This window comes from Alosa sapidissima, chromosome 2 (genome assembly GCF_018492685.1).
Source record: "Alosa sapidissima isolate fAloSap1 chromosome 2, fAloSap1.pri, whole genome shotgun sequence".
In the NCBI taxonomy this organism is placed as follows: Eukaryota; Metazoa; Chordata; class Actinopteri; order Clupeiformes; family Clupeidae; genus Alosa; species Alosa sapidissima.
In genome coordinates this window covers 32698075-32721939 of record NC_055958.1, presented here as the reverse complement: position 1 = coordinate 32721939, position 23865 = coordinate 32698075, and the positions used below count along the sequence as shown (strand labels likewise).

General features: G+C 40.6%; 1 protein-coding gene across 4 annotated transcripts; it reads right to left on the bottom strand.

Moving 5' to 3' along the window:
• Nucleotides 1-321: 321 nt before the first annotated feature.
• Nucleotides 322-10686, bottom strand: cd28 (CD28 molecule). 4 transcript variants are annotated; one of them, XM_042084532.1, is made up of 4 exons: nt 10501-10680; nt 9385-9735; nt 8553-8755; nt 7266-7963 (listed from the first exon to the last, which is right to left on the bottom strand). In XM_042084532.1, exons 1-4 carry the CDS (start codon nt 10556-10558, stop codon nt 7883-7885), a joined length of 693 nt encoding a protein of 230 aa, XP_041940466.1. In that variant the 5' UTR covers nt 10559-10680; the 3' UTR covers nt 7266-7882. The 4 variants fall into 4 exon arrangements, with proteins under 4 accessions (XP_041940469.1, XP_041940470.1, XP_041940466.1 ...); XM_042084533.1 differs by having other exon boundaries at nt 9378-9735; nt 10501-10674; XM_042084535.1 differs by lacking the exons at nt 7266-7963; nt 8553-8755 and adding an exon at nt 322-489 and having other exon boundaries at nt 10501-10685.
• Nucleotides 10687-23865: the final 13179 nt, after the last annotated feature.

Here is a 23865-nt window from a genome sequence, read left to right as displayed (position 1 = left end):
CGGTGGTCCATTCCATAAATACCGAAAGGTCCCTTACCTGGCAATTATATATTACATGGGCCATTGGCACAACGGTGGCAGCTGGGCATCAAACCACAACTTTTTATGGCTACTGTGTGCAAGCCCACCTCCTTAACCACCACACTACTGCATGCCTAAAAAGTGTTTGCTAATTTAATAACATAAATAATAGTTTATGCACAAGAACTTTGCTCAGAGACAGACTTTGCACTTTGCCCAGCCTTTAAATTGGAGTCTTGTGAACAAGACTACTGTAGCAGTATTAGTCTTGTGAGCAAGAGGTAATGTACCCGGTAGATGGCGCTAACTATCATAATCCCAATAGCCACCACCAGGTGGAGAGGGAGCTCCACGCACATCACCCCACAGGCCCTGCTTCTCTTTCTGGGTCGTCGTTAGTTCTGTCGTTTCCCTGATCCAGTTTCGGGGTTTGGTACTGCATTTCTGTCGGTGAGCATTCTGGTTTCTCTGTGGAACAGGACCAGCCACAATGGCACAGTGAACAAACACAAACTACACCCAAACACAATGTACCAAACCAAACCAAGCATGGCAGAACAAACAAGCAGGGCAAATAACACAAAACAAATCTATTGATTTGTTGATCAGTTGTCATAGTGAAGGTTCGGCTGGTGCTGACAAAAGACTCTAGAGCATTCCACTATTTTCTGTTGTGTTCAGAGCTGAGGTGACATCACTAGCGGACGTATGTGGGCAGAGAAAGCGGCTGAAACCCTCTCCTCTAAGTGTGTGTGTGTGTGTGTGTGTGCGCGCGCGCGCGCCTGGTAACCTGTATGAGTATTGCTCTCTGAGCCTCTTGGGGACAGCACCCACATGCCACTTACGGCTTACGACTTTTTAGATTTCATCTGCAATATGGAAAAATTCTTCTGCCTTTGAAAAGCACTGAACTCAACATCAACTGAATATGAGCTACTCTTTTGCTCTTGGATCTGTCATGAAAGCATCTAATGAAATAAAAGGTTTTTCCTTGACTAGATCACTCAAAAGAAGTACTTGACAAAATACAATCATGACATCTATGTTTATTTAATTCTAAGTTAATTAATGATATTAGTTACTCTAATAAAGTGCACAATTAATCAATACAGGGAATCAACCAATCAATGCGATCAAACACAGACTAAAAGAGGGTCACCTGGGCCGTAGGCCAAGGTGCCATTGCCGAACTTCTCCAGGTAGGGCGGGGGGGTAGTTCACCTCCACCATGCAGCGGTACATGTCAGTGTAGTCTTCCTTCAGGCCAGCGACGCTCACTGACGCCGCTGTCGCTCAGCGTGATTTCGCAAACGTTAGGCTCCTGCGTCTGCATGCTGCTGATAGTGGCGTTTACGTAGCCGCCGCAGACAGGTGGCGCCATGGAGACCCTTGAGCAGCGTAACTTGTAGCTCCAGGGGCTGGTGGCGGGGAGGGGAGGCACCCGCCACCACGCCATGCGCAGGCCTACAGAGGGCGAGACAGGGCCACCAATCAAACAACCATCCAATCAATCTACCAATCAATCAATCCATACATTAATCAATCAATACATGCATAGATCAATCAAACAATCAGCCAGCCCGTCAGTCAATGGATCAATGAATCAATCAATACATCACAGCAATCAATTAATCAATCAATCAGTCAATCCCTATGAAGATGTGTAAGTCAGCCATTTTTAGCCTAAGCTGCATCAGTCTTTGACCAATCAAAAGCCACGGAAGAGGACAGGATTCAGGACCTACAGCATCTCACAAAAGTGAGTACACTCCTCACATGTCTGTAAATATTTTAATATATCTTCTCATGGGACAACACTGAAGAAAGACACTGTGCTACAATGTAAAGTAGTCAGTGTACAGCTTGTATAACAGTGTGTTTACTGCCCCCTCAAAAAAAAAAAAAAAATCTCCAAATTGGGCCCAATTAGCCATTTTCCCTCCCTGGTGTCATGTAACTCGTTAGTGTTCCACGATGTGAATTGGGAGCAGGTGTGTTAAATTTGATGCTATTGCTCTCATACTGGTCACTGGAAGTGGCACCTCATGGCAAAGAATTCTCTGAGGATCTGAAAAAAAGAATTGTTGCTCTACATAAAGATGGCCTAGGCTATAGAAAGATTGGCAACACCCTGAAGCTGAGCTGCAGCACGGTGGCCAAGGACAGGTTCCACTCAGAACAGGCTTTGCCATGGGCGACCAAAAAAGTTGAGTGCACATGCTCTCAAAGTTCTCTTTGGAAAATAGACTTATGAGTGCTGCCAAGATTGCTGCAGAGGTTGAAGGGGTGGGGGGTCAGCCTGTCAGTGCTCAGACCATACACCACACACTGCATCAAATTGGTCTGCATGGCTGTCATCCCAGAAAGAAAGCCTCTTAAAGTAGATGCACAAGAAAGCCTGCAAACAGTTTGCTGAAGACAAGTGGACTAAGGGCATGGATTACTGGAACCATGTCTAATGAGACCAAGATGGTTTCAAACGTGTGTGGTGGCAACCAGGTGAGGAGTACAAAGACAAGTGTGTCTTGCCTACAGTCAAGCATGGTGGTGGGAGTGTCATGGTCTGGGGCTGCATGAGTGCTGTCGGCACTGAGGAGCTACAGTTCATTGAAGGAACCATGAATGCCAACACGTACTGTGACATACTGAAGCAGAGCATGATCCCCTCCCTCCAGAAACTGGGCCGCATGGCAGTATACCAACATGATAACAACCCCCAAACACACCTCCAAGACGACCACTGTCTTGCTGAAGAAGCTATAAGGATAAAGGTGATTGACTGGCCAAGCATGTCTCCAGACCTAAACCCTATTTTGCATCTGTGGCGCATCCTCAGAGTCAATCAGAGACAGAGACAGACATTAAAGTGTCATTTCTTCAGTGTTGTCCCATGAAAAGATATAATAGATAAATATTTGCAGAAATAATTGCTGTTGTTCTCTCTCCCATACCCCTTTATTCATTCTGTACAGCGTTATGGCAGGGCCAAAATACATTATTATTTTTTATCATAAGAACGACTCATTGTGCGAAAGGGGAGAAACGGACAGAAACAAACAGCAACGCAGAGAGAGATGAACTGCTCACCATTCACCGCAGGTGTGGCTAGGTAGACCAGGCTCGCAATGACTAAAGAGTTATACATGGTGGCATAGTGTTTGCAAAGTCATTGTTCATCTGTGGGGAAAATAGCAGATAAAGGGATTTTCTGCCATCAAGGTTCCATCTCGCAACTCTGAAAAAACATGCAGCCCTCATTTGTGACGTAGTAGGCTTGGTGATGTTTTTCAGAGTTTCAGGGTGGAGAATTGGAACGCTGACTCAGAAGTACAGTAGCAATCATTCTGCAGGCTACTTCACAATGCTAAATAATCAATAACACAATCAATACATGAAATCTATGAAGTACTTTGCAAAATTCTTAGGCCACCATTAGATTGTTTTTTATTTTCATTTTAGCAATACTATAAAGACTTCATATATATTTTTCATTCTCTTTATTTGAATATAACCAGAAAGTACAGGAAATGTGTACACGGCATTAAAGGCATACTGTAGATATTAGAAAGCTAGATACCGCATTGGGCTCCAGAATTTACGTAAATAGCGCCGCCATCTTGGTGGGGGCGACAATCACTGTAGACCAATGGAGAAACAGGTGTCTCTGATGGGAAATCAGACAGGTGTCTCTGATTGCAGCAAGGGTTGCCCATAGACAGTACGGTGTTTGCTCCCAGCAATATGGCGGATACGTTCACGTATGCCACCTAATAGAACTCCACGGACAATGCGGTATCTAGCTTTCTAATATCTATGATTAAAGGTACATAAACAGACAGGGAAGCTGTTGCACAAGTGGCTGCAGCATCCGTACTACATTTGGGTCCTAGTGCCCTGGGTTCGAATCCAACCCGTGGTCATTTCACAATCCCACCCCATCTCTCTCTCTCTCTCTCTCTCGCTTCCTTGTCCCTCCAAAAAACAAACAAAAAAATATGAAAATCTCTTTGTCTGTTATATCTCAAAATAAAGGCAAAAAGACCAAAAAATATTTAAATAATTAAAAACAAATGGGTAACACTTTACTTGACGGGTGAGTTCATAACACATTCATAGCAACTGCACATAAAGCATTCATGACTGTTTCATGAGGCATGACTCAACATTCATACCAAACATTTCATGAATGGGGAAGACCGAATGACAACAACTTGTCAAAATAAAAATCCAACAATCGCAAAGCAGCATTGTCGTTTTTCTCTCCAGCCTTTGTAAATATTTCATGAATATCTTATGAAGTCTACATTGAATGCCACTTAACTATACAAGTTGTGAAGTATTCATAATTACTGAGTTTAACACTGGGAGGTAAACTAGCCTACATTCAGCTGACCCGTATTTGTGTAACCTGGAACGGTTGGACATTCCCAGTAGCAAAAGATGACAAATCATCTGCAAAGGTATCATAAAACAAATACATTTTTATGAAACAAAACATATTTGGTTGACCATGTTGTCTTTTTGGCTCTGAAGTAGCCCATTGACTCAGATGTGACATGATGAGGTAAAAAACAAAAACGGCAATGCTGCTTTGCGATTGTTGGACTTTTAGTTTGACAAGTTGTCGTCGTTCTGTCTTCCACATTACATAGAAGGTTTGGTATGAGTGTTGAGTTATGTCTCATGAAACAGTCATGAATGCTTTATGTGCAGTTTATGACAGCTGCTATGAATGTGTTATGAACTCACCCGTCAAGTAAAGTGTTACCATACAATGTTTAGTAGACTGCAGTTTAATACTATAACTGCCCCGATACTGCAGTTAGATTCTGCTTGCATTTACATTTAGCTTATATTTACATATTCATTTTACAGACACTTTTATCCAAAGTGACTTAAATGTCAATAATAATGGGCATTCTCCCCAGTACAACTTTTTAACATCATGCCCCCAGAGTGTAGCACTGTAGCTGCCTGGCTGCAACAACTCCACCTAGGTAGCACCAAATTTTTTTTTTTTTTTTTTTCAATTTTATTTCATACAATATTCGGTGACCTTGAGAAACAGAGATCTATGTGAAATTCTATTTAGAATTCTTGTAGTGCCTTGCTCAAGGGCACAACGGTGGAAGCCCTGAATTGAATCCACAACTTTTCAAGCTACTGCATGCTAGCCCAGCTCCTTAGCCACTACACTATGCAACTATACACGGAAAGTTGGATTCAGCAAAGTACCATGTCTTGTTAATGGTGCTATATTCATCATGAACTCTGTAGAAGGTTTTTCTTCACAGTGTTAATGTCTGACATTTGATAACAGAATGATGGTGATGATGACTTCCTCAGTTCCTAAGAGTTTCTCATTCTTATCTTGTTCCAGCTATAGGGGACGATCAGCACTGTAATTACCAATACTGTGATACCGAAGATTACTTTGTGGTCTTCCCCCATACCACAGGGCATTCCCTTTGATAATGAGATAAAGAATAGAGTGAACACAAGAGTGAAAGAGAGAGGGGGGAAGAGGGAGTGATTGTGCATTTTAAAAAGAGCGGTTACAGGAGCTGCTCATCGACCACAACCGTATGATAACCGCTCTCACGTCAAAGAGAGAGGAAACTCGGTGAGATCATCGCCTTGGCGCTTATGCTTACTGTAAGCCTGCACCTAACTGAGCATTCGTAGAATTTGGTTGGTATCAAAAGAGCTGCACAAGATCCTGTAAGTGTGTTTGCAGATTGATAACTTTCTGCATGAGCCCACAAAGAGAGCAAATATTGTGTGTGTGTGTGTGTCTGCCAACCCATTTTCCAGTGAATCTTCTGCAATTATCATTGTCCTTATTGTGCTATGCTGTGTGAAATTACATATAGCAGTACTAGAGGTGACCTCAAATTAGATCTATTTAGATCCCCTGACCTGCAAACCACTGTGAACTGAAGTCACTCCTTATCAATTCCTCTTAGTGTAGGGGTACCAGTTAAAAAAAACCAACAAACATTTGTTCAAACAATAAGAGACAAGGAACGTTTTGGTGATGAGACCATAGAATGTTGATGAAATGCAGCGACTTGTGGCAATCACAGGCAAAGTAACTTTTTGTATGATGCAAAAGCTTAGTATAAGTATATAAGTATATATATGATCCCATGAGGGAAATTTGGTCTCCGCATTTATCCCAATCCATGAATTAGTGAAACGCACTCAACAAACAGTGAACACACAGTGAGGTGAAGCACACACTAATCCCGGCGCAGTGAGCTGCCTGCAACAACAGCGGCGCTCGGGGAAGCGAAATTAGGGGAGCAAAGAGACTAATTCGGGGTTATTTTGTTTTCAAATGTCGGCTGCATTGTTCAAAAGGGTTGTTCTTAATCAGTAATGGGTGTGTTTTAGGCGTAACATTCTTTAAACCAATAAGAGTGACATCTGTCATTCCCTTTAACAACAAGCAGTGCAACTTCAAAAAGCGCATCATATTTTGCCAGTCAGCGGTGCATTTGAAGGAATCTGCTTGCATGCGAGACTGTATGGAACACAGGGATTCCACTAAACCTTGCTTTACTGAAACTTGTTTGTGCCTACATGCATTCTGCACTCACCTATTATTTGAATTCAAAGGTAAAGTGAAATGAACTTCACTGTGGACTCAATTGCAAAACAGTTCTACACAGCTATTTACTTTCACTATTGACTGACAACAGGGTTACAATCGAAAATGTAGCCTGAAAAAAGCAACTCTTCCCCAATAATGTTCAAATGACTGATGGTCTCCAGCTGTGCTTCATATGCACATTTTGCTATAGACCTGTTTTTTCTTGGTCAGGGTGTAAGATAGCGATTTTTGGATCATGCGCCAGACCACACCTTATATCGTTAATTGTCACACCCCTGGGCACAAGGTTTTATAAAAGTGGAGCGCTTGGCGAAATATTTCACCTCTGACTCGGTGTACGATATGAATAAGACTTGTGTCGGACTTTGTGCCACTTTTCCCCGGGTGCACGATAGCGCCCTAATTAATGATATTAATACTATCTACACTATCATTGTGTAATTGGTATATTGTGTGCTTATCCACATGATGGTTGTGTTTTGCCTCCTCTCTATCTTTTGTGTTTTGACAGGAAACATCATTTCTTAAAAGGGTATCAGGACGTGCTAAACTTGTGTGCTTTTGCAAGACATTTATTATGCAAAACTAGACTAGTAAAAATAGCACCTATGCAATCAGAAACAAACGGTAAAAGTTCAGTTCCATCTTTATTGTCACAATCACAGCATGACACAGCATACCACCGTGCATGGTTATGCTCAAAATAAAATAAAATAAAAATCCACAGAAAAAGTAGAACAGTAAAACCAGAGAAAAAACTGAAGAGGACAATACACCCAAAGTTACAGCATCCAACATTCCAGAACATGCTAATCAGTTTAAACAGTTTTTGATTGGCTATTCCATCCTACAACAGATCTGATTCAATGCAAACTGATATATAATATCTGACATTAAAACACCATTTGACATGAAATGAACATTGTTGATTTGCATGACACATCTCAAACTCATACCATTTCATATTTTCATTTTATATTCATTTAGTAGACGCTTTTATCCAAAGCAACTTACATGGCAATTATATTACAAGGGCCATTTATGGCTACTGCATGCAAGCCCAGCTCCTTCACCACTACGCTACCACCACCCTAACGCCCACAACGCAAATTAAGTTTGGGACTGCAAATGTGAATTAGCCCCAGGTTAACTATGGTACAATGCATCAAATGGCAACATGTATGATAAAAACTGTACATGGTCCCTAACAAAGACAATGAATAAATAAAAAAATAAATGTTCAGGTCAGATGATCTTTGGTATTACTCTGGGTGTCAGTGGCTGGGTGCTTCTACCGTGTCTCCTGGCGTGCCTAATCCCGTTGACCTGAGGGAAATGTGAAATACAGTACAGTTTAGAAAACACCACAGCACAAAATAATTCAAACTAATTCAAACATCACATTGAGATGTTGACGTGGCTCTCTTTCCTGAGACGTGTAAGTGGGTGACTAATCTGGCTTCAGTCACAGTTAATTGTTGAAAAAGTTTGTGGCAGACCAAATAGATGTACTGTAAGACCTCAATACCGATGAGGTGCAGACTCTAGTCCAACCTGTCTTCTGGGGAACTATTCCCCTTCATGTCTAAACTGGCAATTAGCTTTAAATCACAGATTAAGGGCCCTAAATAAATGCATGGGCAAAGTGCAAAGTCTGAAGTCTAACTTAATAGCTTGCTTAATAACTATGCAAACTCTGCAAATACAAATGTAATACCATGAGAAAGATCCTAAGCATAAACAGCAGCAGGGCAGTTAAAAGCTGTCTCACGCCACATGATGGCTTTAGTTTATGCACAAGAACTTTGCTCATAGAACGACTTTGCACTTTGCCCAGCCTTTAAATTGGAGGCCCTAAGTCTTTTGAACAAGACTACTGTAGCAGTATGAGTCTTGTGAGCAAGGGGTAATGTACCTGGCAAATCATGGCGCAGACTATCAGAATCCCAATCGCCATCACCAGAGGGAGTGGGAGCTCCACCCATGTCACCCCCAGGCCCTGCATCTCTTTCTGGGTGCCTTTCTGCCTCTCTTGCTGGGTCGGCATTAGTTCCGTCAACCCCTGATTGAGATCCATTTCTGGTGTTTGGTACTTGTTTGGTTCTGTCACTGAGTATTCTGTGAACAGGACCAGTCAGAATGGCACAGTGAACAAACACACAAACTACACCAAGACACAATGAACCAAACAAGACGAAGCAAGACAGAACCGACATAATAAAGCAGGGCAAAGAACACATAACGTTGATTTGTTGTCATAGCGAAGGTTCTGCAGGGGCTGACAAAAGACTCTAGAGTGTTCCACGTTTTGCAGATTTTGCAGAGAGCTGAGGTGACATCACTAGCGGACTCATGTGGGCAGAGAAAACGGCTGACACGCTCTTTATCTCTATCTCTCCCTCTACGTGTGTGTGTGTGTGTGTGTGTGTGTGTGTTAACTTGTATGAGAATTGTTCTCTGAGGGACAGCACCCAACAGCCACTTACTTCCTGAGTAAGACTAGTTTGACTTTTTGGAAAAATTCTCAACTTTTTTGTCCTTAGGTCTGTCATAAAACATTAAATTAAATACATTTGTTTTTCCTTTTCACTCAAAAGAAGTACATGACAAAATAGGGTTATGACATCTATGTTTAAAAGTAGAATAGGTTAAACAATCAATTGATCAAGGCAATCAATCAAGGCCATTGATCAATCCATCAATCAATGCAATCAAACACAGACTAAAAGAGGAGTCTCACCTCTCACCTGGGACATACACCAGGGTGCCATTGCCGAACCTCTCCAGGTAGGGCGGGGGGTAGAGGACCTTCACCACACAGCGGTACAGGTCAGTGTCGTCTTCCTTCATGCCGGCGACGCTCACGTTGACGCCCCTCTCGCTCAGCGTGACTTTGCAAGCCTTGGTCCCCTGCGTCTGCATGCTGCCGATGGTGGAGTTTACGTAGCCGCCGCAGATGCTGACGGCGCCATAGAGACCCTTGAGCAGTGTCACGTGAAGCTCCAGGGGCTGGTAGCGGGGAGGGGAGGCGTAGCGACACTCTACCGTCGCCTGGTCGTCAGTCGCCACCACGCGATACGGCTGCACGATGCGCAGGCCTACGGCGGGGGAGACAGGGCAGCCAATCAATCAATCAATCAATCAAACAGCCAATCAATCAACCAACTAGGTAATCAATCACAATCAATCAATCAAGTCAGTCAGTGTCAATCCATACATTAATCAATCAATACATACATAAAGCAATCAAACAATCAGCCTGTCAATCAATGAATCAAAATATCACAGCAATCAATCATTCAGTAAATCAGAATTTGTCATTGATTAAGTCCAATAAAATTGAAAGCTCTGCAAGTGCATATACAACATACAAAGGACATACATACAACATAGAATTACATACAAGGCTCGAAGCCGACATATCACATACACCTGTAACCTGAATGGGAGCTAAAGTGCATTAGTGCATTAAATTATTGCACTGCAGCTGTATGTAAAAAGAGAATACATAAGGGTCTGAATATCAAACTGCAATCTAGTAGAAACTGAATTTAATTTAATTTAATGAAAGTCCCTTTTGCAGAAACTGAGCATTGATATTCATTTGGCCCACATTCAGTAATTGGTCCACATTGAGATATAACCTGTAGATGCCTTTAAACTTCCCTGTATGAGAACATCCCTGAGAATAGCTGTTGTTCTCTCTCCCAAACCCCTTTATTCATTCTGTACATTATGGCAGGGCCAAAATACATTATTATTTTTTTTACCATAAGAACGACTCATTGTGCTCTAAGTGAGAAAGAGACCGGTAGAAACCGACAGCAATGTAGAGAGAGATGAACTGAGAGAGAGATGCTTACCATTCACTGCAGGTGTGGCTAGGTAGACAAGGCTCGCAATGATCAGAGAGTTATACATGGTTGCATGGCTGTGTTTGCAAAGTCTTGGGCTTTTATACACTATCTGCAGGAAAAAAAAGCAGAAAAATGGGGTTTTCAGCACATTGATCTATCAAGGTTCCATCCTCAAAATGGAAACATTGACATAAGTGTTTCTCGTGCAAGACCTGCAAAAAAAAAAAAAAAAAAAAACTCTGAGACAGAGTGAAAAAAGCTGATGAAACATGTTGAATGCAGCACTCTGTGACGTAGTTATGTTTTCACATGAGTTCAGGATGGTGCAATGGAAAGCTGATTCTGCAGAAGTACAGTACAATAGCACTCATTCTGCAATCTTTTCTACTTGCTACAGCCACTACTTCACTACCCTAAGTATCAATAACCAGAGCTGGACAGTAACTAAGTACATTTACTTGATTACTGCACTTATGTATGTTTTGAGTGTCTGTGCTTAACTTGAGTATTAATATTTTTGCCAACTTGTGATTTACTCCACTACATTTGAAAGACAAATATTGTACTTTTGACTCCATTGCATTTGAAATATGAGCATGAAGTAATGGCATCTCCGGCGACCATCTTGTCACAGGCAAGCTATCAGATTTGAGAAGTTGTCTTGTGTTAACCAGGCCATCCTCCATGATCATTGCCAAATTGCAATGAAATTAGACAATCACCTGACATTCACCACATAGCTAGATCTTTAAACTATATTATTAGACAATAAATAATCTACTCATAATTGAGTTATCTGGTTTTGTATTAGGCAGTGAAAATGTTTTAGATTTGTGAACAGAGAATGAATAATGATTTAAATTATATTATTGCATCCATTTGAACGGGGGTGGGAGGGGGTTCAGCCGTGGCCTACTGGTTAGGGCTTCGGACTTGTAACCGAAGGGTAGCCAGTTCAATCCCCGACCAGTAGGAAAAATCTGGGCGGGGAAGTGGTTGAGCACTGCTCTCCCCATAGATATATATAATAAAGGCTAGATGTCTCGTCCGCGCTGCTGGCCAATGGAGGTTGACGTCCGCACCTCGTGCCCATCTTTTCAGTCAGCTCAGTCACTAACTCATAACATTGTGTTTCAATGACCAGTGCATACTTTTTAACCATAACTTGCTCAATTTTCTACCGATTTTCAAACGGTTTAGTTTGTTATAAACGTCAGAGATGTAGTTATGACACTGCATACTTATGAAAAATTATAACTTAAAATGTTCAAGGATCCAAATTATAGCTATGTTAATAACATTTGTAAGAAACCAAACCGTTTGTAAATCCGTCAAGATTTCAGCGAGATAAGAATATTTGTGTTCGTGCAGATCACTCGCCTTACATTAGGTACCACAGAGCCCACCAGATAGCTTGCCTGTGACAAGATGGCCGCCGGTGATGCCATTAGAGACTCCGCCATAAGACATCTAGCCTTTATTATGTATGTCTATGGCTCTTCCATGCCCACATCCACGGCTGAAATGCCCTTGTGCAAGGCACCTAACCCCTCACTGCTCCCCAAGCGCCGCTGTAGCAGGCAGCTCACTGCTCCGGGTTAGTGTGTGCTTCACCTCACTGTGTGTTCACTGTGTGCTGTTTGTGTTTCACTAATTCACAGATTGGGATAAACACGAGACCAAAATTTCCCTCACGGGATCAAAAGAGTATTTATACTTATACTTAGTTGCAAAGTTATGAAAATAGGTAAAAAAAATCTGTTAGATGTAAGGAACTAAAGGTGTCCTTAAGTCCTTTGACCGACCAAAGGATGTACACCCCAATAATGACCAAATAAACATTACATTACAATACATTAAAAAGGAAAAATACTTGTACTTCTGAATGCTTAAAGGAAAATTCCGGTATTTAGCACTTTCTTTAAGTCCCTTTTCTGGTTTGTTTTGGATGAACTAGAGCAGGGGTTCCCAAACTTTTCCACGACAAGGCCCCCGAAATACCACTAGGTTCTGGCCAAGGACCCCCTTGATGTGTTATTAAACCCATCGACAATAGTACGGCAAATGTAAAAATTAATTTAGCCACAAGCACTTCGCGATGGAGCATACAGTATGTAAAGATTGCATTTGGGGCTTTCTGCTATATGAGAGCTATCACTCTACTATTATTCCCAGTCATTATCATGGAAAATATAATGTTCAGATATGCAACAATTTTTTATAATGGCATTGTACTGTATAACAACCCTCATAGTAACAGGTATATTTTAGATTTTTCAAATGTATTTGTTGCTTTTATTTTTTCTTTCAACTTGCTGAGGCCCCCCTGACAACCCCTCGCGGCCCCCCAGGGGGTCCCGGCCCCCACTTTGAAAACCACTGAACTAGAGTGGTGGACACCGAAATTTTGACGATTGGTCCTGTCTCGACTGTGTCTGTCATAGGGCCCTCATTTTCTACCAGCGCCCCCGACCATAAAGTACAGGAAATGTGTACACAGCATAAAAGATCCAGACAGAGGAGCTGCAGCATCTGTACTACTTTTGGGTTGTAGTGCCCTGGGTCTTTTCACAATCCCAACATATCACTCTCTCGCTTCCTGTCTCTGTTCACAGCTCTATATTAAATAAAGGCAAATAGATTTGAATTTAAATAATTAAAATAAATAATATAATTTATATAACAATATTTTTAATCTACTGTCTGTGACATGGAAGATTACATTGATAGAGTGTGTGTGTGTGTGTGTGTGAGAGTGAGAGAGAGAGAGAGAGAGAGAGAGAGAGAGAGAGAGTGAGAGAGAGTGAGAGAGAGTGAGAGAGAGAGAGAGAGAGAGAAGAGAGAGAGAGAGAGAGAGAGAGAGAGAGAATCGTCGACCACAACCGTCGAAGAGAGAGGAAACTCTGTGAGATCATAGCCTCTACGTTCAGATTTACTGTAAGCCTGCACCTGATGGGGCATATGTAGAATTCATCTTAAAATGGATTTGTCACCAAATTAGAGGAGGAAGGCTGCTCAGACAGCAATAGTTAACCCAAATTTTAAAAGGTTTGTGAGGCAGTAGACAGTGGAACCAATCAATGAAGCAATGAGCTCACAGTCTTTTGATATAATTAAATAAAACAAAACTAGATTCAAGTTAAAATAATAAACATTAAAACATTAAAATAGCACTTCATTCATACTCCGTTTTGTCATGCTAATAATTTTCACATCTACATAAATGTATTTATTTACATATTTTCAATATATCTCACTTTTATTATATATTACCTCCTCACCATTATTATGACCGCCGCTTCGCTGCGCGGCGGTCATATAGGTTTAGTCAGATTTTTTTTTTTTTTTTTTCTTTTTCGCATGCCCAAATTTCCGTCAATGATTCCCGGGACACTGAAAGACCGGGGTACACGAAACTTGGTGGGCATGTAACCCCACATGGATAGCATGGAGCCATCGTTTTTCGTTTTGATCTGTAGCCCCCCCGCTGGACTGGACCCCCCGAAAGGAGGGTAGGGCAGACACAGTTTTCTGTGAATATCTCGAAAACCGTAGGGTTTAGGAGGACCATTTTTTTTTTGTATGTTGATCTCAAGGGGCCATGTCAACCTATTCCATAACCACTCATTTCGTGTATAGCGCCACCTAGTTAAACACAAAAAAGTAAAAATGAGGTGTTGTAATTGAAGGTATCTGTGACCTAACATAGTCAAAACTGCACGAAATTGGAAGTGTAGGATCATTATGACACCCTCTGTATGCACGCCAAGTTTTGTGGAATTCCGTTCATGGGGGGCCACACAATAAATTAATTTATGTTACTATACACCAACTGGCCTGTAGGTGGCCGGAGACAGTTTTCTGTGAATATCTCGAGAACCGTAGGGCCTAGGAGGTCCACCTTTTTTATGTATGTTGGTCTTAAGGGGGCATGTCAACCCATCCCATTACCACTTATTTCATGTATAGCGCCACCTAGTTAAAAATTAAAAAGCAAAAAATTAGGTGTTTTCATCACAATATCTCTGGCTGACAAGGTCAAAACTGCACGAAATTAAAAGTGTAGGATCATTATGACACCCTCCGAATGCATGCCAAGTTCTGTGTACTTTCGTTCATGGGGGGCCTTACAATAAAATAATTTATGTGTACATTTAGTGACGTACACCAACAAGGATTCCCGGGACACTGAAAGACCGGGGTACACAAAACTTGGTGGGCATGTACCCCCACATGGATAGCATGGAACCGTCATTCTTCGTTTTGATCTGTAGCCCCCCCCCCCCCCGCTGGACTGGACCCCCCGAAAGGAGGGTAGGGCAGACACAGTTCTCTGTGAATATCTTGAGAACTATAGGGCCTAGGATGACCAATTTTTTCCGTATGTTTGCCTCCAGGGGTCATGTTAACCCATTCCATGTGCACACATGTGCATAAACAGATACACACGCACACACATACATTTACAGTAATCATACGTATGACACATACTCACACAGTAGACATATGTACGCATGCATGCACATGCACAAACACACATACGCAGGCAAACACACAAGCACGCACATACACACACACACACACACCCACACACATAAACATAAATTTGTACACGCACACATGCACACAATTCAAGAATTTTTCCCGTCATCTACTCCCTGAATTTTTGGTCATTGATACCCGGGACACCGAACCACCGGGGTACATGAAATTTGGTGGGTATGTAGCCCCACTAGACTTTTACGGAAAAATTTCATTTCGTCCCCGACCTTGACTTTCCTTGACTCATGGAGCTGCGTGAATGTTATTACAACTTTTCGCCACGATATGACAGTTTAAGTCCGCTTGATACTGTAAGGCGTAAGCCATTGGTTTCCAAAGGAGATTTTATTTGTGTCGCCAGCATAGCCTATTGACAATTTATGTTGTAAATAGGCCTACCTTATAATCCTACCTGTAGCTTAGGGAAGCTAACAGCTTTCTATTAGGATCTAGTTTGTTAGTTACCGTTTTGTCATAACTCCCTGATGCATTTTTGCATTTAGAATAGCCAGAGCGTGTATATCTCAATCGGAAAATTAAACAATATCGGGTGCCTATGGACTAGGCTGGGTGAACCCAGCCTGATCTGCCCGCTATTTATTTTTTGATTTCTTAAAAGATTGAGCTTGGTCTGATGAAAGCCAGACTAGCCATGGACCTCAGTTAAACAATGCAAGGGAACATGAATCAGCCTATATTTGCACTAACAATAACGGACAAAAGCTCTTCAACTTTGGCCCGTTAAAATGTGTATGAACAGTCTAGCGACGCATTTCATCAAGGCCCATTTGGACATGTCAGTTATTTGCACCACTGGTTAGATGTAAAACAGCATTTCGTTTCAGACTAGGCTACTGTTACTTAATTTGTGCATTAACAATAACGTCTCAGACTACTGTTACTTAATTTGTGCATTGACAATAAAGTATTACATGAACTAAAGATGACTAAAATCTTATGTAGAAGAAGAAACATTCACAAAAAATCCATCCATCCAAAAATGACCTTTGTTTTTGATAGCTGTTGAAAACGGCATGGAACTGACAGAGATGTTTTTGTTTAAAAATACATAAAAAATAAATAAATAAATAACATTATGCTGATACCTTTTGCTTTTCCCAAATACAATGTAGCCTACAGGTGTAAGTGACCTTTCATCAATCCAGTTGCAATGGATGAACTGTGATGAACTGCCCTACTTGTGATTGTTTAGAGATTTTAAAGGTTTTATAACAATGCTACATCTTCTTTGGCTATTCTACAATCTATTCACCTTTTCAGCACCAGTAGGCTACTTTCTGTACAGCCGCACACACACACTCAGGCATGCCAAACAAGCATACACAAAAGTTTCAAGAGTGGGGGATGGAGTAAAATATGGAGACAAATTGAAGTGTGATTTATTTTCGCGGAACGGATGTACAGGACTGAGCGGCGGTCATATTTTGTACCGCTATGCGGTACATCTAGTTATTTGAAGTAATGGACTGTTGACATTCTAATTGACTAGTCAATCAGGTGTGGTTGTTGAGGTCATAAACCAGAGTCTCACCTCAAACTAAATATGAAGTGAGGGGTCAAAAGGGAGAGATGGGCCCTTTCCAAAAACTAATCCCTACTCCCCCTCGATTACCTGTTTGAAATTTCTAGACAAAAAATTATATCCTGAGAAATGTGGATTTGGAAGGGTAAAGCTCCATTCATTCTGCACTGACATAGAACAAGAGGAGGAACTGCAACCAGTTCTCTCCCTTATTAGACATTCTCTGGTTGCAGCAACAGCGCATAGCCTAGCTGACAGGAAAGCTGCTGTGCATGAACTCATTCGGAATATATTGAAAGCATAACAGCTAGATATTCTGTCTTATTTTGTAGACGAAAATGAAGAGAGATTTTATAATAGTTTTTATTTCTTGCAAAATATTTTCGTCTTTTTTCGTCAACAATAATTTATGTTAATATAGTCTTAGTCTCTGTTTTAGGACATTGATGCAGTCTAGTCATCGTCTCGTCTTAGTCATGGAAAAAAGGTTGTTGACAGTGGCGTAACGAGCCAACACCGGGCCCATATGCAGGATAATCAAGGCGGGCCCCCCTACTACAACTCGAGATTAGGGGTGGGCGATATATATCGTCTGCGATAATATCGTGATTGTTGTTTTAACAATGTGCAATTTGACATTATCGAGTATTTAAATTACTTATGGGGGAAAAAAACACTCGAAACCACGCATTGAAGACTCATACATTCCCAGGAGGTGTATGACTTTAACATATTTGAGGTCTGCTGTTCAGACCCTGAAGGGATTTGTTTTCTGTTCATTGCTTTTTGTGAGAGTGTTTCTACTTATCTCAGTAAGGAAAATAAATCAAGAGCCTATGTTGAGTACAAATATGTCTTCTGAAGGCTTAGCTCAGCCAAAACCTATGCCAAAACCAGCTATGACCATGCAGGATTATCCAGACCAAACGTAACGATTTTGCTACATACTATTCCTATTTATGTACCAGCATGCACAATTTGAACCTCCTACATGGTTTAGTTCTTGCGCTGTGGGCTTGTGAACTTTGACAAAAAAAAGAGGCCGAACAAAATCGACACCCCCCTCCCCCTGTAAAACTGGCTGTATCTTGGAAAGTATTGATCTTACATAAGAGTAATTTTACAGTGTGTCTCCTGGGTAACATAGGTACACCTGGTAATTTTTTCAGAATTTTTTGAGACCTAAGTGCGTGGGCCCTGGTTGAACTGACATGGAATGACCCATGAAAAAACACAGCTGGTGACAGCACACCATAACGCATGAAAAAACACTGCTGGTGACCAGTGTTGGGAAAGTTCACTTTCTATGTGAACTAGTTCAAGGTTCAGTTCACAAATTTTAAAATGAACTAGTTCAGTTCATAGTTCATAATTCAAAATTTTGAACTAAGTTCACACTTTCCAAAAATGAACTAGTTCATCTTTTTTTTTTTTCATATGTTGCTGCGAGCTATTATTTTTCAAAATTATTGCCACAGCCCATATAGAATGCAGTTCATTTGGGTTGAAGATCTGTCTTGACAGTCTTTTGATTTTGTATTTGCTTGCACATACCTTGAAAGGATAGCCAGCTTAAGTTCAATGTGCCGTTTCAGGTTTGCTGTGGATGTGACTGAAGTGCGGGCACAGAAATGTACGATTTTTCCCATCCTCACCGACCTTGTCATAAAACTTGTTTAAATGATCGTACGATGCCTCCTTGATGCTTTGTCGTCTACATCAGCCTTTCTCAAACTTCTTTGACCTGAAGCCCAGTCAAGGCATACTTTGGGGTCATAGGGCCCACCTACATGAACCCACCCCCTCCTCCCACCCCCCATCAAATTATCATAATGATATCACAATTATTATTATTTTTATACTATATTGCTATACATGCACTTCAAAACAGTCAATGTTTAAAGTGCTAAGATTGTTCACAAAAGTTTGTGAAAACATGCACATCAGAGTACTGCTTTACTAATGTAAAATATAATTAGGCCTACAATAGTTTCATTGTTTTTGCATTGTTGCATGATGCTTGCATGATAAATACTTCTCAAAACAACAGCAATTATATGAGTGCCACTGCCGTTGTTTTGGGATGTTTCCCTCATGCAAGCATCATACACTGATAGAATATTTATATGCTATTTAATTACATTTCTTTTGAATGCCTGAATGTAAGGATTCAGGAAACACAATACCAGCTTTTGTGAATGGTAAATGGCGGATCAGATCATGCGTAAATCACTGATCTGGAGATCTTTCACTATCTTTAACTAAGACTAATTAATAGCTTTTGGCTGACTTTGGCAAATACTTAATGCTAGACAGTGTTTTATATAGTCTGTGCTCTGTTTTTTTTTGGAAGTTGCGTAAATCCACGTCGTTCTATTAAATGTCGTTTTATAATTAAATAGCCTTCCAATAGGTTGAAGCTTAGCTTTGCTACCAACGTGCACACGCATGCATTGAATAAACGCTCATACCACGACTTAATTATATGCCTCTATGTTTGATGACACCAAATTAACAAGTATTTCCTACTAATTGCAGAAACGTTTGTTTTCTTTTTCTGTCCGCGGTTCCTTGATCAATTGCGCAGCAAATTATCAGACGATGCCCCGGGAATAATTTCACTCTGCATACCAGCATTGTCCACGTTGCGGGCCGCGGCCCATAGTTTGAGAAATGGTGACCTGCATGCTGCCATATTAAGGTCTTTTTACGGTGTGTTTTAGCCAGGTTTTCGCGTGGAAGGCTGTGTAGAAATCTGGCACCCTATTGAACGAAGTTAAACTGAAAGAGCGTGCCGTTCACAGACACCAGAATGAACGAGTTCACAGTAACGTTCATCAGGCAGTAATACAGTACGTTCAGTTCACGTTCGCTCAAAATATGAACGAGTTCATGAACTTTCGTTCAAAGAACGCGTTCAGGCACAACACTGCTGGTGACAGCGCACCATAACACATGAAAAAAAAGTGCTCAGTACATGGAAATGCTTGCAGAAATGACCCGAAACTGCTCTCATTTGGAGATAGAATCTCTTGTGAATCAAACTGAACAAAAGCTGACTGAACTTAAAACCATTGTGATGGAAGATAAAGTAAAAATGGAGGAACAACTAGATAACTTGTTGAAGGGGAACTTTATTGTCAGAACAATCTGAAGCCAACAAAGCTAATCAATTAGTTAGGTCCAACAGGATATCAGTGCCAACCATGAATCTTCATAATGGGTCTCAAGAACAGCTCTCCAGTAAATTAGATCACTGTGTAACACTGTTGGAAAAGCTCTCTACAGCAGTTAATCATGTAGAAAACTGAATTCACAAACAAAACAATGAAAGTGAGTTCAAGAAGCTCAATGATTGAATTAACGCTCTTATAGGAAAACCTTTATTACCTATCCACATACAGTGCCTGTGTAGACTTCTGTGGGGTCTCCTGTGATTCCTCCTCCTATTAAGACTGATCAACTTAAACTTCCATTTCCCACATTTTGAAGTCCACATGATGACTCCGATCCTGTTCTCTATTTGTCAAAAATGATGCTGAAATTTTGCCCACTTTCAGGGCTGTCCTTCATGGTACTGCCCATGACTGGTGGGAGATTGCTAAAATGACTGTTTCTTCTTGGAATGAGTTTCAGACCTCTTTTTCGTCTGCGTTTTTATCTAAAAAATTATGAATTCTTACAGAGCCCTCTGTAAAAGATGGAAAGCGACTATGTCAGATTGTGATATAAATATAATAAATATATTAAATATAATACACATATATATATATATATATATATAATACAAAATAATTTTGAAAAGGGCTCGAAACGTCATGTGTGTGGGGATTGAAGTCAAATAAAAGAAAATAAACGGAGAGCAACCCTCTTTGTTACTGGATCTTAGACTCTTGGCTCCTGCACCTTAATTTGGATGTGCGCACGTTCCCAAACTGAAATACATTTAGTGACTGTCCACCAACTGTCCACCATTCTGTGAATATCTTGAGAACCGTAGGGCCTGGGATGACCAATTTTTGCGTATGTTTGCCTCCAGGGGTCATGTTAACCCATTCCATATGCAGACACACACAAAAACACACATAAAACACATACACAAAAACAACCACACACTCTGCACACACTCAATTACAAACACACAAAAAAGGAACAAAGTAGGAAATTGACAAGCGTGACTTATTTTTGTGGAAAAAATGTGCTGGACTGGGTGGCGGTCATATTTTGTACTGCTGTGCAGTACAGTTTTCTCTTTACGTTTCAGCGTAAGCCTAGGCCTGTGAACAGTGTGTGGTTTTGAGTGAGCACACTGAAATATACTTGAGTGTGTGTGTGTGTGTGTGTGTGCGCGCGTGTGTGTGTGTGTGTGTTTTGTGTGTGTGTGTGTGTGTGCATGCGTGGTGCACCAGCAACTCTTCATTAAACACCCCATCTACAGGCCGATTGGTGTACGGTCCCTAAATGAACACATGAGTTCATTGATTGTATCGAACCGGCATGAGTGAACACATGAGTTCACATGAGTATCGAACCGGCAACCCTTCAGTTCCATGCCCAAAACACTAACCAGTAGGTCACGACTGCCCCACGACTGATCATACAATTTGTGCAGTTTTGAATATCTCAGCCAAAGAAAACTGTGGTTGCAAAGCCTAATTTTTGCTTTTTCATATTATTTGAAAGATTTTCTGTATAGCAGTCACAAAGGGAACATGAACTTACAAACACCAAGACGGACAGGACAAAACAAGACAAAACATTAATTGCCAGTTCATATAAAAGATACCAGTATGTATCTATGTAATCCGGTCCAAGAACTGAAAAGAAAATCGACCACAGGTTTTCCATGGAGTTGGGAGGAAGTGAGGTCAAGAAAGACCCAAAACAAGGGCAGAGTCCCAGCAAACCACACCGAACGCAATTTACATGAAACCAGTTATTATCATGAAAATATGAAACCAATTCACACTATGAGAATATGAAACAAATTCACACCATGAGAATATGAAACCAATTCACATCATAAGAATATGAAACCAATTCACATCATGAGAATATGAAACCAATTCACACCATGAGGATATGAAAGCCATTCACAACATGCCGTACAACACCATCTGATGCAATAAGACCTCATCCTGAGACTGTTCTCTCTTAATATGATCTACAAAAGGCCCCCAGATCTTAACAACTTTGCGATGAGTGTCTGAGGGTGTAGCGCAGCTCTTCCACAAGATACCATATCATTCAGTCTGTTGTAATTCTATAGAGAGTCACTGAATAAGGGGAGCAACCCAGTATTGCAAAGATGCTGTCAGGTCTTAATGAGGTTTCATATATGACACTGTACAGTTGAAAAATGTCACCCCAAAAACCTATGAGCTTTTGACAGGCCCGAAAAAGATGACCCACAGTCCCATCACTTGATTTGCATTTCTATCTCTGGCATTTCTATCTCTTATTCAATGTAGTTTTTGAAAAGTGCAAATGGTGAATGAATTTATACTGAATAAGCTGAAGTCTGGCACTGATGGAACATGCTTTAATTATCTCTAATGCCATAGTCCAGGGGTTCTCAAACTTTTGTGGGCAGGGGACCCCTCATGGAGTGGAAAATTCTCCAAGGACCCCTCATAATCGCAACACATAAAACTTAAGTTAATCATGTAGCTGTATAGACTTTTTTTCTGTTAGATGCTTATGTTATATGTATTTTAAAATCATAGAGTGCTAATACCACAATAGTCATGTTGGCAAACTTTGACAGTATGTAGGATTTTTTTTAAAGGATTGTTGTTTCTTTGTCAAATGTAAGCCTATTGTGTTGAACACATAGTGTTTGCTTCACATAACTTTCATTTTGTTGACGGTTAATTAATTGTAAAGTGTTTTGACGTATTGATGTAACGTATCCGTATCAGCAGATCATTTGGGCAAATACTGATACTGTAGCTTTTCGCCATATAAGACAATTTCATATTTTGTAGCAGCATTGTCAGGGACCCCCTGACAATGTGCTGCTGACCCCTGGGGGTCCCCGGACCCCACTTTGAGAACCAATGCCATAGTCCATCTGAAATCTCCTCTCCTGTGTCTTCAGTCCAAGTTTCTTTAATGAGAAGAGACGAGGTTGCTAATGGAAAAACTATAAAATTAAACCTTTGGATGTTGGTGCTTTTTTATTTTTTAGCTAAGTGGCACTATATTACAAATGAGTGGTTATGTCGGCATGTTGCATGTTTTGACTTCCTGATTGCCTTTATTGCCCTGTGCTGCTCTCTGCTGGCTGAATTGTGCACAACAACCTGCCCATTGAAACTGAAAGTACAGTAGTGCATTTTCCCAATCAATAAACACAAACCACTGCGTTACACTAACTTTGCAATTTAATTGTAGCCTGGTTCCACCAGACTCATTCATTTTACTTCTTGAACAACATCTTATGGCCAGACCTAGAAAGAAAATCTGGCCTGTTTTTTTTCCCTAGTGAAATGATTTGGCTTTCTAATACTGATATTTTCTTTTGTTATTTCTTTTGCATTTGTGTAGCTACAGTATAGTACACTACTAGTTTACTACTGGTACATATGCCAGAGTAATTTAAAACGAATAGGCCTTTTCCCTGCACACAGAGAAAGCAAAAGCCGTAAGTGCTTTTCATGAACATTAACACTGTGATATTGGTATATTGTGTGTTAATTCACATGATGGTTGTTTTGCCTCCTCTCTGTCTTTTGTGTTTTGACAGGAAACATCATTTTTTAAAAGGGTGTCAAGGCTTGCTAAACTTGTGTGCTTTTGCAAGACATTTATTATGCAAAACTAGACTAGTAAAACTAGTAGTTGTAAAAATAGCACCTAAGCAATCAGAAACAAACTGTAAAAGTTCAGTTCCATCTTTATTGCCACAATCACAGCGTGACACAGCATACCACTGTGCATGATTATGTTCAAAATAAAAATAAAAATCCACAGAAAAACTAGGACCGTAAAACCAGAGAAAACACTGCATCCAACATTCCAGAATTTGTTAATCAGTTAATCAATATAATATCTTATAGACATTAAAACTTAGTGATATCATTTGACATAACATTGTTAATTTGCATAACACATCTCAAACTCATTTTTATATTTTCTTTTTATATTCATTTAGTAGACGCTTTTATCCAAAGCCACTCTCATATGGCAATTATATTGCAAGGGTGGTCAGGAATAGCCTGGAAAATCCAGACCCTGATAATCTAGAAAGATTAAGGGTCTGGCCAAGAACAATATAATGGCCC

Excerpts from the sequence above, each read along its gene's own strand:
- cd28 (XM_042084532.1), bottom strand. The coding sequence starts at position 10,558 with ATGTATAACTCTCTGATCATTGCGAGCCTTGTCTACCTAGCCACACCT. Across the intron at positions 8,756-9,384 it reads CACCCTGGTGTATGTCCCAG|AATACTCAGTGACAGAACCA; the intron begins GTGAGAGGTGAG and ends TCCTGTTCACAG. Across the intron at positions 7,964-8,552 it reads TCTGCGCCATGATTTGCCAG|GTCAACGGGATTAGGCACGC; the intron begins GTACATTACCCC and ends CATTTCCCTCAG.